At 55.1% G+C, this 12750-nt stretch overlaps 1 protein-coding gene across 2 annotated transcripts in view; it reads right to left on the minus strand.

The window, feature by feature from the left end:
• Positions 1-12750, minus strand: part of EXOC6B (exocyst complex component 6B) — a 171068-nt gene that overhangs the window by 52926 nt on the left and 105392 nt on the right. Inside the window, exon 19 of one of the 2 annotated variants that reach the window (XM_072126392.1) lies at positions 8628-8657. The exons of the other annotated variant lie outside the window; for it this stretch is intronic. Within the exon in view, the coding sequence (XP_071982493.1) occupies positions 8628-8657 (30 nt within the window). The remainder of the gene's footprint in view (positions 1-8627; positions 8658-12750) is intronic. 2 annotated transcript variants of the gene reach the window in all.

Here is a 12750-nt window from a genome sequence, read left to right on the forward strand (position 1 = left end):
CAAGTTAGAGATATTTGGCTTGTGGGTGAAATATGATCATGAACCTAAAATGCACGGTAACCTTTACACGTGAACTTCACCTGACCTCTAACCCTGTGCCCTTCAGGTCCAATGTTTCATTACTTTTTGCACACTTTGTTGTTTAAGAGCAAAAACTGTTTGACCGTGAATCACCCAATAGATTTTCTGGTTAAACAAGCAACGGTACTTAGACAGTCCTCCTTATCATGCAGTTCAATGAGATCAAGATAGCACCTAACCTTATAGATCAACAGTATGTCACCATTGTGAGGCTTCAGCAGGACGTTCTCAGACGAAAGTGGACCCTGAGCTTAGAGCGTTACAGAGAGTCATCAACAGGTTGTTACAGAGACACTGGAAGAGTCCCAGAGATAAGGAGGAGGGGCCTGATATACCTAGGGAAGGAGTTCTAATAAGGAGGAAGGACCAGTGTGATGGGAGGAGCTCTGATAAGGAGGAGGGGCCTATGAGACTGAGGAACTGTCTGGGAGATTGATGGGAGAACCTCTGACAAGGGGGAGGGGCTCTGATAAGGAGGGCTCTGAAGATCTCGAAATATGATGGACCTGATAGACCTAGGGAAGGAGTTCCAATAAGGAGGAAGGACCAGAGTGTGATGGGAGGAGCTCTGATAAGGAGGTGGGACCTGAGAGAGAGAAGCAGCTCTGATAAGGAGGAGGGGCCTATGAGACTGAGGAATATCCGATATCCTGCATGTGTCGCTCCCCTCTCAGGTCCGCCGGAGTTCATCTTCTTCCCGATGCATGTAAGTGCTTGGCTTGCGACACAACTTTAAAGTTAAATCTCGCAGTTTGTCCAAATCAGTCGGATTATCCGACAGCACGCCCCCTGATTTCTGTCGCATGAAAGCCGATGCAGCTGCGCCACAATCCGATGGCGTGCAACACAATCCCCTTCTAAATCCCTGTCCCAGCGGTGTGATCCGCAAAAATGATGGAAAAACCCAACGGAAATGCGGCCGCGGACCCTTAGTAAATTAGCCCCATAATCTTTAAGAAGTTGCTTCCTACAATATGTTTTTGTATATTTCTTGGCGTTTTGGTGTTTGATCCCAGTACTAGGTAACCTCTTGTGAGGAGGAGCGTCTGTCCATGAATTTCTGATTAGCACCTGGCACCACACTATCTGCTCACGAGTTTGTGGCGTGTATTGTTAGATCCACGGAATAATCTGGATTGTAGGGGATATTTTAGTATAATTTGTGATGTATTTTAGGCGTGTAACACGTGTGCTGTACATTGCATGCTACAGATAGCGGCGGGGGGCGGCCTAGCAGAGCGTACTGGGTGCAGTGTGCGCTCCTGTGTACCGGTAGCGTCCGGTGTTTAGGGGGAAGAAATATGTCATCAATTAGACATAATGGCGGAGGTGAAAGGCAGCTTTGTGCAGAACAAGTCTCCTATCACAGAGATCATTAAACTCCACTTTACTGCCTGACAGATGGAATAAACAGCCATTAATCTGCGCTGCAGGACGGCTCATCGCAGGGGGGAACCGGAGGGGGCACCTAAAGGTGCACACACACCCTCTATTACTACACACAGATTACCTCCGATGATCCAGTCCAGGATCTGTCATGTAGGATCTGTCAAATCTTTTTGTGTTGTGTGGGATCTGACGGGGAGCTGAGCTTCATCCATTTGCATGGGGCTGCTACCCTCCCACCATTCTACTTCTTGGTGGGAGGTTTAGGCCACGTTTTCAGGTATCTGGAAGAGTTTAAGAAATGTTGGGCACCACCCAAACCTATAACCTACATCTACCACAAGGAGGGATGATCATTCCCATCATCCTCTCAATGGTCACAGATCGTAGGACTCCTTAGACCGATGGATTCGTTACTCGAGATTCCAGGAAACTCGGATACAGATCATTAGGACTCTGGCCACGAGCGTCACTGCTAATTACCCCAATTTTCCATCTTGTAGATGCGGCAATGCGAAACGTGGAATCATTTCATCCTGTAATTAACCAGGTGGGGTCTGGAAGTATCCGGGCATGATATAACCTCCTGTATACGAGAGGATATGTTATCACACCACATGGGGGATAGCCACAAAATAATAACAGTGGGTAATACAAGTCGCGCCCAACAGTCAGTGTCACCTGATATCTGAAGGGTCCTGCCTATCCTGCACATCACATGTCGGGGGCGCTCTCCTCCTGACATCGGGGGATCCTGCACATCACATGTCGGGGGGCTCTCCTCCTGACATCGGGGGGATCCTGCACATCACATGTCGGGGGGCTCTCCTCCTGACATCGGGGGATCCTGCACATCACATGTCGGGGGCGCTCTCCTCCTGACATCGGGGGATCCTGCACATCACATGTCGGGGGCGCTCTCCTCCTGACATCGGGGGGATCCTGCACATCACATGTCGGGGGCGCTCTCCTCCTGACATCGGGGGGATCCTGCACATCACATGTCGGGGGCTCTCTCCTCCTGACATCGGGGGATCCTGCACATCACATGTCGGGGGCGCTCTCCTCCTGACATCGGGGGATCCTGCACATCACATGTCGGGGGCGCTCTCCTCCTGACATCGGGGGGATCCTGCACATCACATGTCGGGGGCTCTCCTCCTGACATCGGGGGATCCTGCACATCACATGTCGGGGGGCTCTCCTCCTGACATCGGGGGATCCTGCACATCACATGTCGGGGGCGCTCTCCTCCTGACATCGGGGGATCCTGCACATCACATGTCGGGGGGCTCTCCTCCTGACATCGGGGGGATCCTGCACATCACATGTCGGGGCGCTCTCCTCCTGACATCGGGGGATCCTGCACATCACATGTCGGGGGCGCTCTCCTCCTGACATCGGGGGATCCTGCACATCACATGTCGGGGGCGCTCTCCTCCTGACATCGGGGGATCCTGCACAGCACATGTCGGGGGGGCTCTCCTCCTGACATCGGGGGGATCCTGCACATCACATGTCGGGGGCGCTCTCCTCCTGACATCGGGGGATCCTGCACATCACATGTCGGGGGCTCTCTCCTCCTGACATCAGAAGATCCTGCAGATCACATGTCGGGGGGCTCTCCTCCTGACATCGGGGGATCCTGCACATCACATGTCGGGGGGGCTCTCCTCCTGACATCGGGGGATCCTGCACATCACATGTCGGGGGGCTCTCCTCCTGACATCGGGGGATCCTGCACATCACATGTCGGGGGCTCTCCTCCTGACATCGGGGGATCCTGCACATCACGTGTCGGGGGCTCTCCTCCTGACATCGGGGGGATCCTGCACATCACATGTCGGGGGCGCTCTCCTCCTGACATCGGGGGATCCTGCACATCACATGTCGGGGGCTCTCCTCCTGACATCGGGGGGATCCTGCACATCACATGTCGGGGGCGCTCTCCTCCTGACATCGGGGGATCCTAAACATCACATGTCGGGGGCTCTCCTCCTGACATCGGGGGATCCTGCACATCACATGTCGGGGTGCTCTCCTCCTGACATCGGGGGGATCCTGCACATCACATGTCGGGGTGCTCTCCTCCTGACATCGAGGGGATCCTGCACATCACATGTCGGGGGCGCTCTCCTCCTGACATCGGGGGATCCTGCACATCACATGTCGGGGTGCTCTCCTCCTGACATCGGGGGGATCCTGCACATCACATGTCGGGGGCTCTCCTCCTGACATCGGGGGATCCTGCACATCACATGTCGGGGGCTCTCCTCCTGACATCGGGGGATCCTGCACATCACATGTCGGGGGGCTCTCCTCCTGACATCGGGGGATCCTGCACATCACATGTCGGGGGCTCTCCTCCTGACATCGGGGGATCCTGCACATCACATGTCGGGGGGGCTCTCCTCCTGACATCGGGGGATCCTGCACATCACATGTCGGGGGCTCTCCTCCTGACATCGGGGGATCCTGCACATCACATGTCGGGGGCTCTCCTCCTGACATCGGGGGATCCTGCACATCACATGTCGGGGGCTCTCCTCCTGACATCGGGGGATCCTGCACATCACATGTCGGGGGCTCTCCTCCTGACATCGGGGGATCCTGCACATCACATGTCGGGGGCGCTCTCCTCCTGACATCGGGGGATCCTGCACATCACATGTCGGGGGCTCTCCTCCTGACATCGGGGGATCCTGCACATCACATGTCGGGGGCTCTCCTCCTGACATCGGGGGATCCTGCACATCACATGTCGGGGGCGCTCTCCTCCTGACATCGGGGGATCCTGCACATCACATGTCGGGGGCGCTCTCCTCCTGACATCGGGGGGATCCTGCACATCACATGTCGGGGGGCTCTCCTCCTGACATCGGGGGATCCTGCACATCACATGTCGGGGGGCTCTCCTCCTGACATCGGGGGATCCTGCACATCACATGTCGGGGGGCTCTCCTCCTGACATCGGGGGGATTATGCACATCACATGTCGGGGGCGCTCTCCTCCTGACATCGGGGGATCCTGCACATCACATGTCGGGGGGGCTCTCCTCCTGACATCGGGGGATCCTGCACATCACATGTCGGGGGGCTCTCCTCCTGACATCGGGGGATCCTGCACATCACATGTCGGGGGCTCTCCTCCTGACATCGGGGGATCCTGCACATCACATGTCGGGGGGCTCTCCTCCTGACATCGGGGGATCCTGCACATCACATGTCGGGGGGGCTCTCCTCCTGACATCGGGGGATCCTGCACATCACATGTCGGGGGCGCTCTCCTCCTGACATCGGGGGATCCTGCACATCACATGTCGGGGGGCTCTCCTCCTGACATCGGGGGATCCTGCACATCACATGTCGGGGGGGCTCTCCTCCTGACATCGGGGGATCCTGCACATCACATGTCGGGGGCGCTCTCCTCCTGACATCGGGGGATCCTGCACATCACATGTCGGGGGCTCTCCTCCTGACATCGGGGGATCCTGCACATCACATGTCGGGGGCGCTCTCCTCCTGACATCGGGGGATCCTGCACATCACATGTCGGGGGGCTCTCCTCCTGACATCGGGGGATCCTGCACATCACATGTCGGGGGCGCTCTCCTCCTGACATCGGGGGATCCTGCACATCACATGTCGGGGGGCTCTCCTCCTGACATCGGGGGATCCTGCACATCACATGTCGGGGGCGCTCTCCTCCTGACATCGGGGGGATCCTGCACATCACATGTCGGGGGCTCTCCTCCTGACATCGGGGGATCCTGCACATCACATGTCGGGGGCTCTCCTCCTGACATCGGGGGATCCTGCACATCACATGTCGGGGGGGCTCTCCTCCTGACATCGGGGGATCCTGCACATCACATGTCGGGGGCTCTCCTCCTGACATCGGGGGATCCTGCACATCACATGTCGGGGGGGCTCTCCTCCTGACATCGGGGGATCCTGCACATCACATGTCGGGGGTGCTCTCCTCCTGACATCGGGGGATCCTGCACATCACATGTCGGGGGGGCTCTCCTCCTGACATCGGGGGATCCTGCACATCACATGTCGGGGGTGCTCTCCTCCTGACATCGGGGGATCCTGCACATCACATGTCGGGGGCTCTTCTCCTGACATCGGGGGATCCTGCACATCACATGTCGGGGGGCTCTCCTCCTGACATCGGGGGATCCTGCACATCACATGTCGGGGGCTCTCCTCCTGACATCGGGGGATCCTGCACATCACATGTCGGGGCGCTCTCCTCCTGACATCGGGGGATCCTGCACATCACATGTCGGGGGGCTCTCCTCCTGACATCGGGGGATCCTGCACATCACATGTCGGGGCGCTCTTCTCCTGACATCGGGGGATCCTGCACATCACATGTCGGGGGCGCTCTCCTCCTGACATCGGGGGATCCTGCACATCACATGTCGGGGGCGCTCTCCTCCTGACATCGGGGGATCCTGCACATCACATGTCGGGGGCTCTCCTCCTGACATCGGGGGGATCCTGCACATCACATGTCGGGGGGGCTCTCCTCATCGGGGGTTCTACAAAATTTTTATCCATCCAAGTAACTTCACCTTTATGAAGAGTATGAAAGTGCAGGACTGAATTCCCTCATCCCTTCACCATTTGCAGAGCGCTGTAGAGAGCAGCGGGTCCTGATTGCTTCCTGTACCACTCCTCATTACACCCAGAGAGCCCTCCACAATCATTATAATACATCATTACTGGATGGCGGCCGCCCACATCACCGGACCCCTGCGCCCACAGCCTTTAATTACACACCGGAGTTCAGAGCCGTCCTCTACCCCTCCGCAGCACCAGGTTATTATGTGCACTCGTACCTAATAATTACTATACAGTAAGTGCAATCCTGCTGCAGAGCGTTGCTGGGGCGGACATTACCACATAGGCTGCACAGCCCTAGTAGGGGGCTTCTCTGTCCTCCCAGGTAAGTGATCCAGGCCTAGGACAAGCCGCCTTCCAGGTAAGTGATCCAGGCCTAGGACAAGTCGCCTCCAAGGTAAGTGATCCAGGCCTATGACAATCTGCCTTCCAGGTAAGTGATCCAGGCCTAGGACAAGTCGCCTCCAAGGTAAGTGATCCAGGCCTAGGACAAGTCGCCTCCAAGGTAAGTGATCCAGGCCTAGGACAAGTCGCCTCCAAGGTAAGTGATCCAGGCCTAGGACAAGTCGCCTCCAAGGTAAGTGATCCAGGCCTAGGACAAGTCGCCTCCAAGGTAAGTGATCCAGGCCTAGGACAAGTCGCCTCCAAGGTAAGTGATCCAGGCCTAGGACAAGTCGCCTCCAAGGTAAGTGATCCAGGCCTAGGACAAGTCGCCTCCAAGGTAAGTGATCCAGGCCTAGGACAAGTCGCCTCCAAGGTAAGTGATCCAGGCCTAGGACAAGTCGCCTCCAAGGTAAGTGATCCAGGCCTAGGACAAGTCGCCTCCAAGGTAAGTGATCCAGCCCTACAGTCATGGCCAGAAGTTTTGAGAATGATACAAATGTTAATTGTTACAAAGTCTCCTGCATGAGGTGTTATAATGGTAATTTGCATATTCTCCAGAATGTTATAACGAGTGATCAGCTTATCAGCAATTCATTGCAAAGTCAATATTTGCCTAGAAAATGAACTTTTTCCCCCAAAACACATTTCAGCTTCATTGCAGGCGCCTTAGGCGGAGCAGCAGCCATGGTGTCAGTGATGTCTCCAGTAACACAGGTGCGGGGGCTGATGGGGACAGGGTTGGGGACAATCTGTCAGGATTAAGTAAGAATCACACCCCTGGACACTGTACAAGGAGGCTGGTGCTTGGCATCATTGTTTCTCTTCTGTTAACCCTGGTTATCTCTAAAGAAACACGTGCAGTCATCATTGCACTGCACAAAACTGGCCTAACGGAAGAGTATTGCAGCGAGAAAGATTGCACCTCAGGCACCAATCTATCGCATCACCAAGGAATTCAAGGAGAGAGGAATGGCAGCAGCAGGTGTGAGTGCACCAGTCCTGTCGCCTGCACCTGTAAAGCTCCTGCAGCCATTCATGTGGGGGGGGGGCGGCTCCTCAGCCAAGGGAATCTCCTAAAAACACCTCCATGAATAAAGAATGGAGCAGAATGTCCTCCAGGAGCCGCTTCTCCCAACCCTCCAGGAGCAGATGGTGATGAGCAGAGCCTCCTCCAGCATGATGGAGCACCGGCCATAAAGGGGAGAACTAAATGGTGCAGGGAACAGAACACAGAGATTCTGGGTCCATGGCCCGGGAACAGAACACAGAGATTCTGGGTCCATGGCCCGGGAACAGAACACAGAGATTCTGGGTCCATGGCCCGGGAACAGAACACAGAGATTCTGGGTCCATGGCCCGGGAACAGAACACAGAGATTCTGGGTCCATGGCCCGGGAACAGAACACAGAGATTCTGGGTCCATGGCCCGGGAACAGAACACAGAGATTCTGGGTCCATGGCCTGGAAACTCCCCAGATCTTATCCCACTGAGAACTTGTGGTCAATCATCAAGAGACGGGTGGCCAAGCACTAGCTACCTCCCAGGTAAGTGATCCTGGCCGAGCACAAGCTACCTGCAGGTAAGTGATCCTGGCCGAGCACAAGCTACCTCACAGGTAAGTGATCCTGGCCGAGCACAAGCTACCTGCAGGTAAGTGATCCTGGCCGAGCACAAGCTACCTCACAGGTAAGTGATCCTGGCCGAGCACAAGCTACCTGCAGGTAAGTGATCCTGGCCGAGCACAAGCTACCTCACAGGTAAGTGATCCTGGCCGAGCACAAGCTACCTCGCAGGTAAGTGATCCTGGCCGAGCACAAGCTACCTCACAGGTAAGTGATCCTGGCCGAGCACAAGCTACCTCGCAGGTAAGTGATCCTGGCCGAGCACAAGCTACCTCGCAGGTAAGTGATCCTGGCCGAGCACAAGCTACCTCGCAGGGTGCACTGCACCTGGAAGGCAAATCTTAGTTTATGTCCATTCAGTAACAGCTGGACTGCTGCAGACCATCGCGCCTGTGAGACCAGTCCAGGATGTGATTAATAGTGCGGCCCACACCATGCAGCCTCCACATGACACACGTATGTATTAGATGGCACTCGTCATGCAGATCACTCCGCACCCTGTATACACCCTGTATACTCACCGGCATCATGGAGTGACAGTCACTGGGAGCCTATGGCAAGAGGGCAGAGGTCACCGAGGGCAAAGAGGGAGTAAGAACGTCGACCACAGCTATCCCCCCCATATATACACCCCCGATACTACACAGCCGACCACAGCTATCCCCCCATATATACACCCCCGAATTATACCGACCACAGCTATCCCCCCATATATACACCCCCGATACTACACAGCCCACCACAGCTATCCCCCCATATATACACCCCCGAATTATACCGACCACAGCTATCCCCCCATATATACACCCCCGAATTATACCGACCACAGCTATCCCCCCATATATACACCCCTGATACTACACAGCCGACTACAGCTATCCCCCCATTTATACACCCCCGATACTACACAGCCCACCACAGCTATCCCCCCATATATACACCCCCGATACTACACAGCCCACCACAGCTATCCCCCCATATATACACCCCCGATACTACACAGCTATCCCCCCATATATACACCCCCGATACTACACAGCCGACCACAGCTATCCCCCCATATATACACCCCCGATACTACACAGCCGACCACAGCTATCCCTCCATATATACACCCCCGATACTACACAGCCCACCACAGCTATCCCTCCATATATACACCCCCGATACTACACAGCCGACCACAGCTATCCCTCCATATATACACCCCCGATACTACACAGCCCACCACAGCTATCCCCCCATATATACACCCCCGATACTACACAGCCGACCACAGCTATCCCCCCATATATACACCCCCGATACTACACAGCTATCCCCCCATATATACACCCCCGATACTACACAGCCCACCACAGCTATCCCCCCATATATACACCCCCGATACTACACAGCCGACCACAGCTATCCCTCCATATATACACCCCCGATACTACACAGCCCACCACAGCTATCCCTCCATATATACACCCCCGATACTACACAGCCGACCACAGCTATCCCTCCATATATACACCCCCGATACTACACAGCCCACCACAGCTATCCCCCCATATATACACCCCCGATACTACACAGCCGACCACAGCTATCCCTCCATATATACACCCCGATACTACACAGCCCACCACAGCTATCCCCCCATTTATACACCCCCGATACTACACAGCCCACCACAGCTATCCCCCCATATATACACCCCTGATACTACACAGCCCACCACAGCTATCCCCCCATATATACACCCCCGATACTACACAGCCCACCACAGCTATCCCCCCATATATACACCCCCGATACTACACAGCCAACCACAGCTATCCCCCCATATATACACCCCTGATACTACACAGCCGACTACAGCTATCCCCCCATTTATACACCCCCGATACTACACAGCCCACCACAGCTATCCCCCCATATATACACCCCCGATACTACACAGCCCACCACAGCTATCCCCCCATATATACACCCCCGATACTACACAGCTATCCCCCCATATATACACCCCCGATACTACACAGCCGACCACAGCTATCCCCCCATATATACACCCCCGATACTACACAGCCCACCACAGCTATCCCCCCATATATACACCCCCGATACTACACAGCCCACCACAGCTATCCCCCCATATATACACCCCCGATACTACACAGCCGACCACAGCTATCCCTCCATATATACACCCCCGATACTACACAGCCCACCACAGCTATCCCCCCATATATACAGCCCCGATACTACACAGCCGACTACAGCTATCCCCCCATTTATACACCCCCGATACTACACAGCCCACCACAGCTATCCCCCCATATATACACCCCTGATACTACACAGCCCACCACAGCTATCCCCCCATTTATACACCCCCGATACTACACAGCCCACCACAGCTATCCCCCCATATATACACCCCCGATACTACACAGCCGACCACAGCTATCCCTCCATATATACACCCCCGATACTACACAGCCGACCACAGCTATCCCCCCATATATACACCCCCGATACTACACAGCCGACCACAGCTATCCCCCCATATATACACCCCCGATACTACACAGCTATCCCCCCATATATACACCCCCGATACTACACAGCCGACCACAGCTATCCCTCCATATATACACCCCCGATACTACACAGCCGACCGCAGCTATCCCTCCATATATACACCCCTGATACTACACAGCCGACCACAGCTATCCCCCCATATATACACCCCCGATACTACACAGCCGACCACAGCTATCCCCCCATATATACACCCCCGATACTACACAGCCCACCACAGCTATCCCCCCATATATACACCCCCGATACTACACAGCTATCCCCCCATATATACACCCCCGATACTACACAGCCGACCACAGCTATCCCCCCATATATACACCCCCGATACTACACAGCCCACCACAGCTATCCCCCCATATATACACCCCCGATACTACACAGCCCACCACAGCTATCCCCCCATATATACACCCCCGATACTACACAGCCGACTACAGCTATCCCCCCATATATACACCCCCGATACTACACAGCCCACCACAGCTATCCCCCCATATATACACCCCCGATACTACACAGCCGACTACAGCTATCCCCCCATATATACACCCCCGATACTACACAGCCCACCACAGCTATCCCCCCATATATACACCCCCGATACTACACAGCCCACCACAGCTATCCCCCCATATATACACCCCCGATACTACACAGCTATCCCCCCATATATACACCCCCGATACTACACAGCCGACCACAGCTATCCCCCCATATATACACCCCCGATACTACACAGCCGACCACAGCTATCCCCCCATATATACACCCCCGATACTACACAGCCCACCACAGCTATCCCCCCATATATACACCCCCGATACTACACAGCCCACCACAGCTATCCCCCCATATATACACCCCCGATACTACACAGCCGACCACAGCTATCCCTCCATATATACACCCCCGATACTACACAGCCCACCACAGCTATCCCCCCATTTATACACCCCCGATACTACAAAGCCCACCACAGCTATCCCCCCATATATACACCCCTGATACTACACAGCCCACCACAGCTATCCCCCCATTTATACACCCCCGATACTACACAGCCCACCACAGCTATCCCCCCATATATACACCCCTGATACTACACAGCCGACCGCAGCTATCCCCCCATATATACACCCCCGATACTACACAGCCGACCACAGCTATCCCCCCATATATACACCCCCGATACTACACAGCCCACCACAGCTATCCCCCCATATATACACCCCCGATACTACACAGCCCACCACAGCTATCCCCCCATATATACACCCCCGATACTACACAGCCGACCACAGCTATCCCCCCATATATACACCCCCGATACTACACAGCTATCCCCCCATATATACACCCCCGATACTACACAGCCGACCACAGCTATCCCTCCATATATACACCCCCGATACTACACAGCCGACCACAGCTATCCCCCCATATATACACCCCTGATACTACACAGCCGACCACAGCTATCCCTCCCATATATACACCCCCGATCCTACACAGCCGACCACAGCTATCCCTCCATATATACACCCCCGATACTACACAGCCGACCACAGCTATCCCCCCATATATACACCCCCGATACTACACAGCCGACCACAGCTATCCCTCCATATATACACCCCCGATACTACACAGCTATCCCCCCATATATACACCCCCGATACTACACAGCCGACCACAGCTATCCCCCCATATATACACCCCCGATACTACACAGCCGACCACAGCTATCCCCCCATATATACACCCCCGATACTACACAGCCGACCACAGCTATCCCCCCATATATACACCCCCGATACTACACAGCCCACCACAGCTATCCCTCCATATATACAACCACCGATACTACACAGCCCACCACAGCTATCCCCCCATATATACACCCCCGATACTACACAGCCGACCACAGCTATCCCCCCATATATACACCCCCGATACTACACAGCCAACCACAGCTATCCCCCCCATATATACACCCCCGATACTACACAGCCGACCACAGCTATCCCTCCATATATACACCCCCGATAC

Source organism: Engystomops pustulosus, chromosome 1 (assembly GCF_040894005.1).
Source record: "Engystomops pustulosus chromosome 1, aEngPut4.maternal, whole genome shotgun sequence".
Lineage (NCBI taxonomy): Eukaryota > Metazoa > Chordata > Amphibia > Anura > Leptodactylidae > Engystomops > Engystomops pustulosus.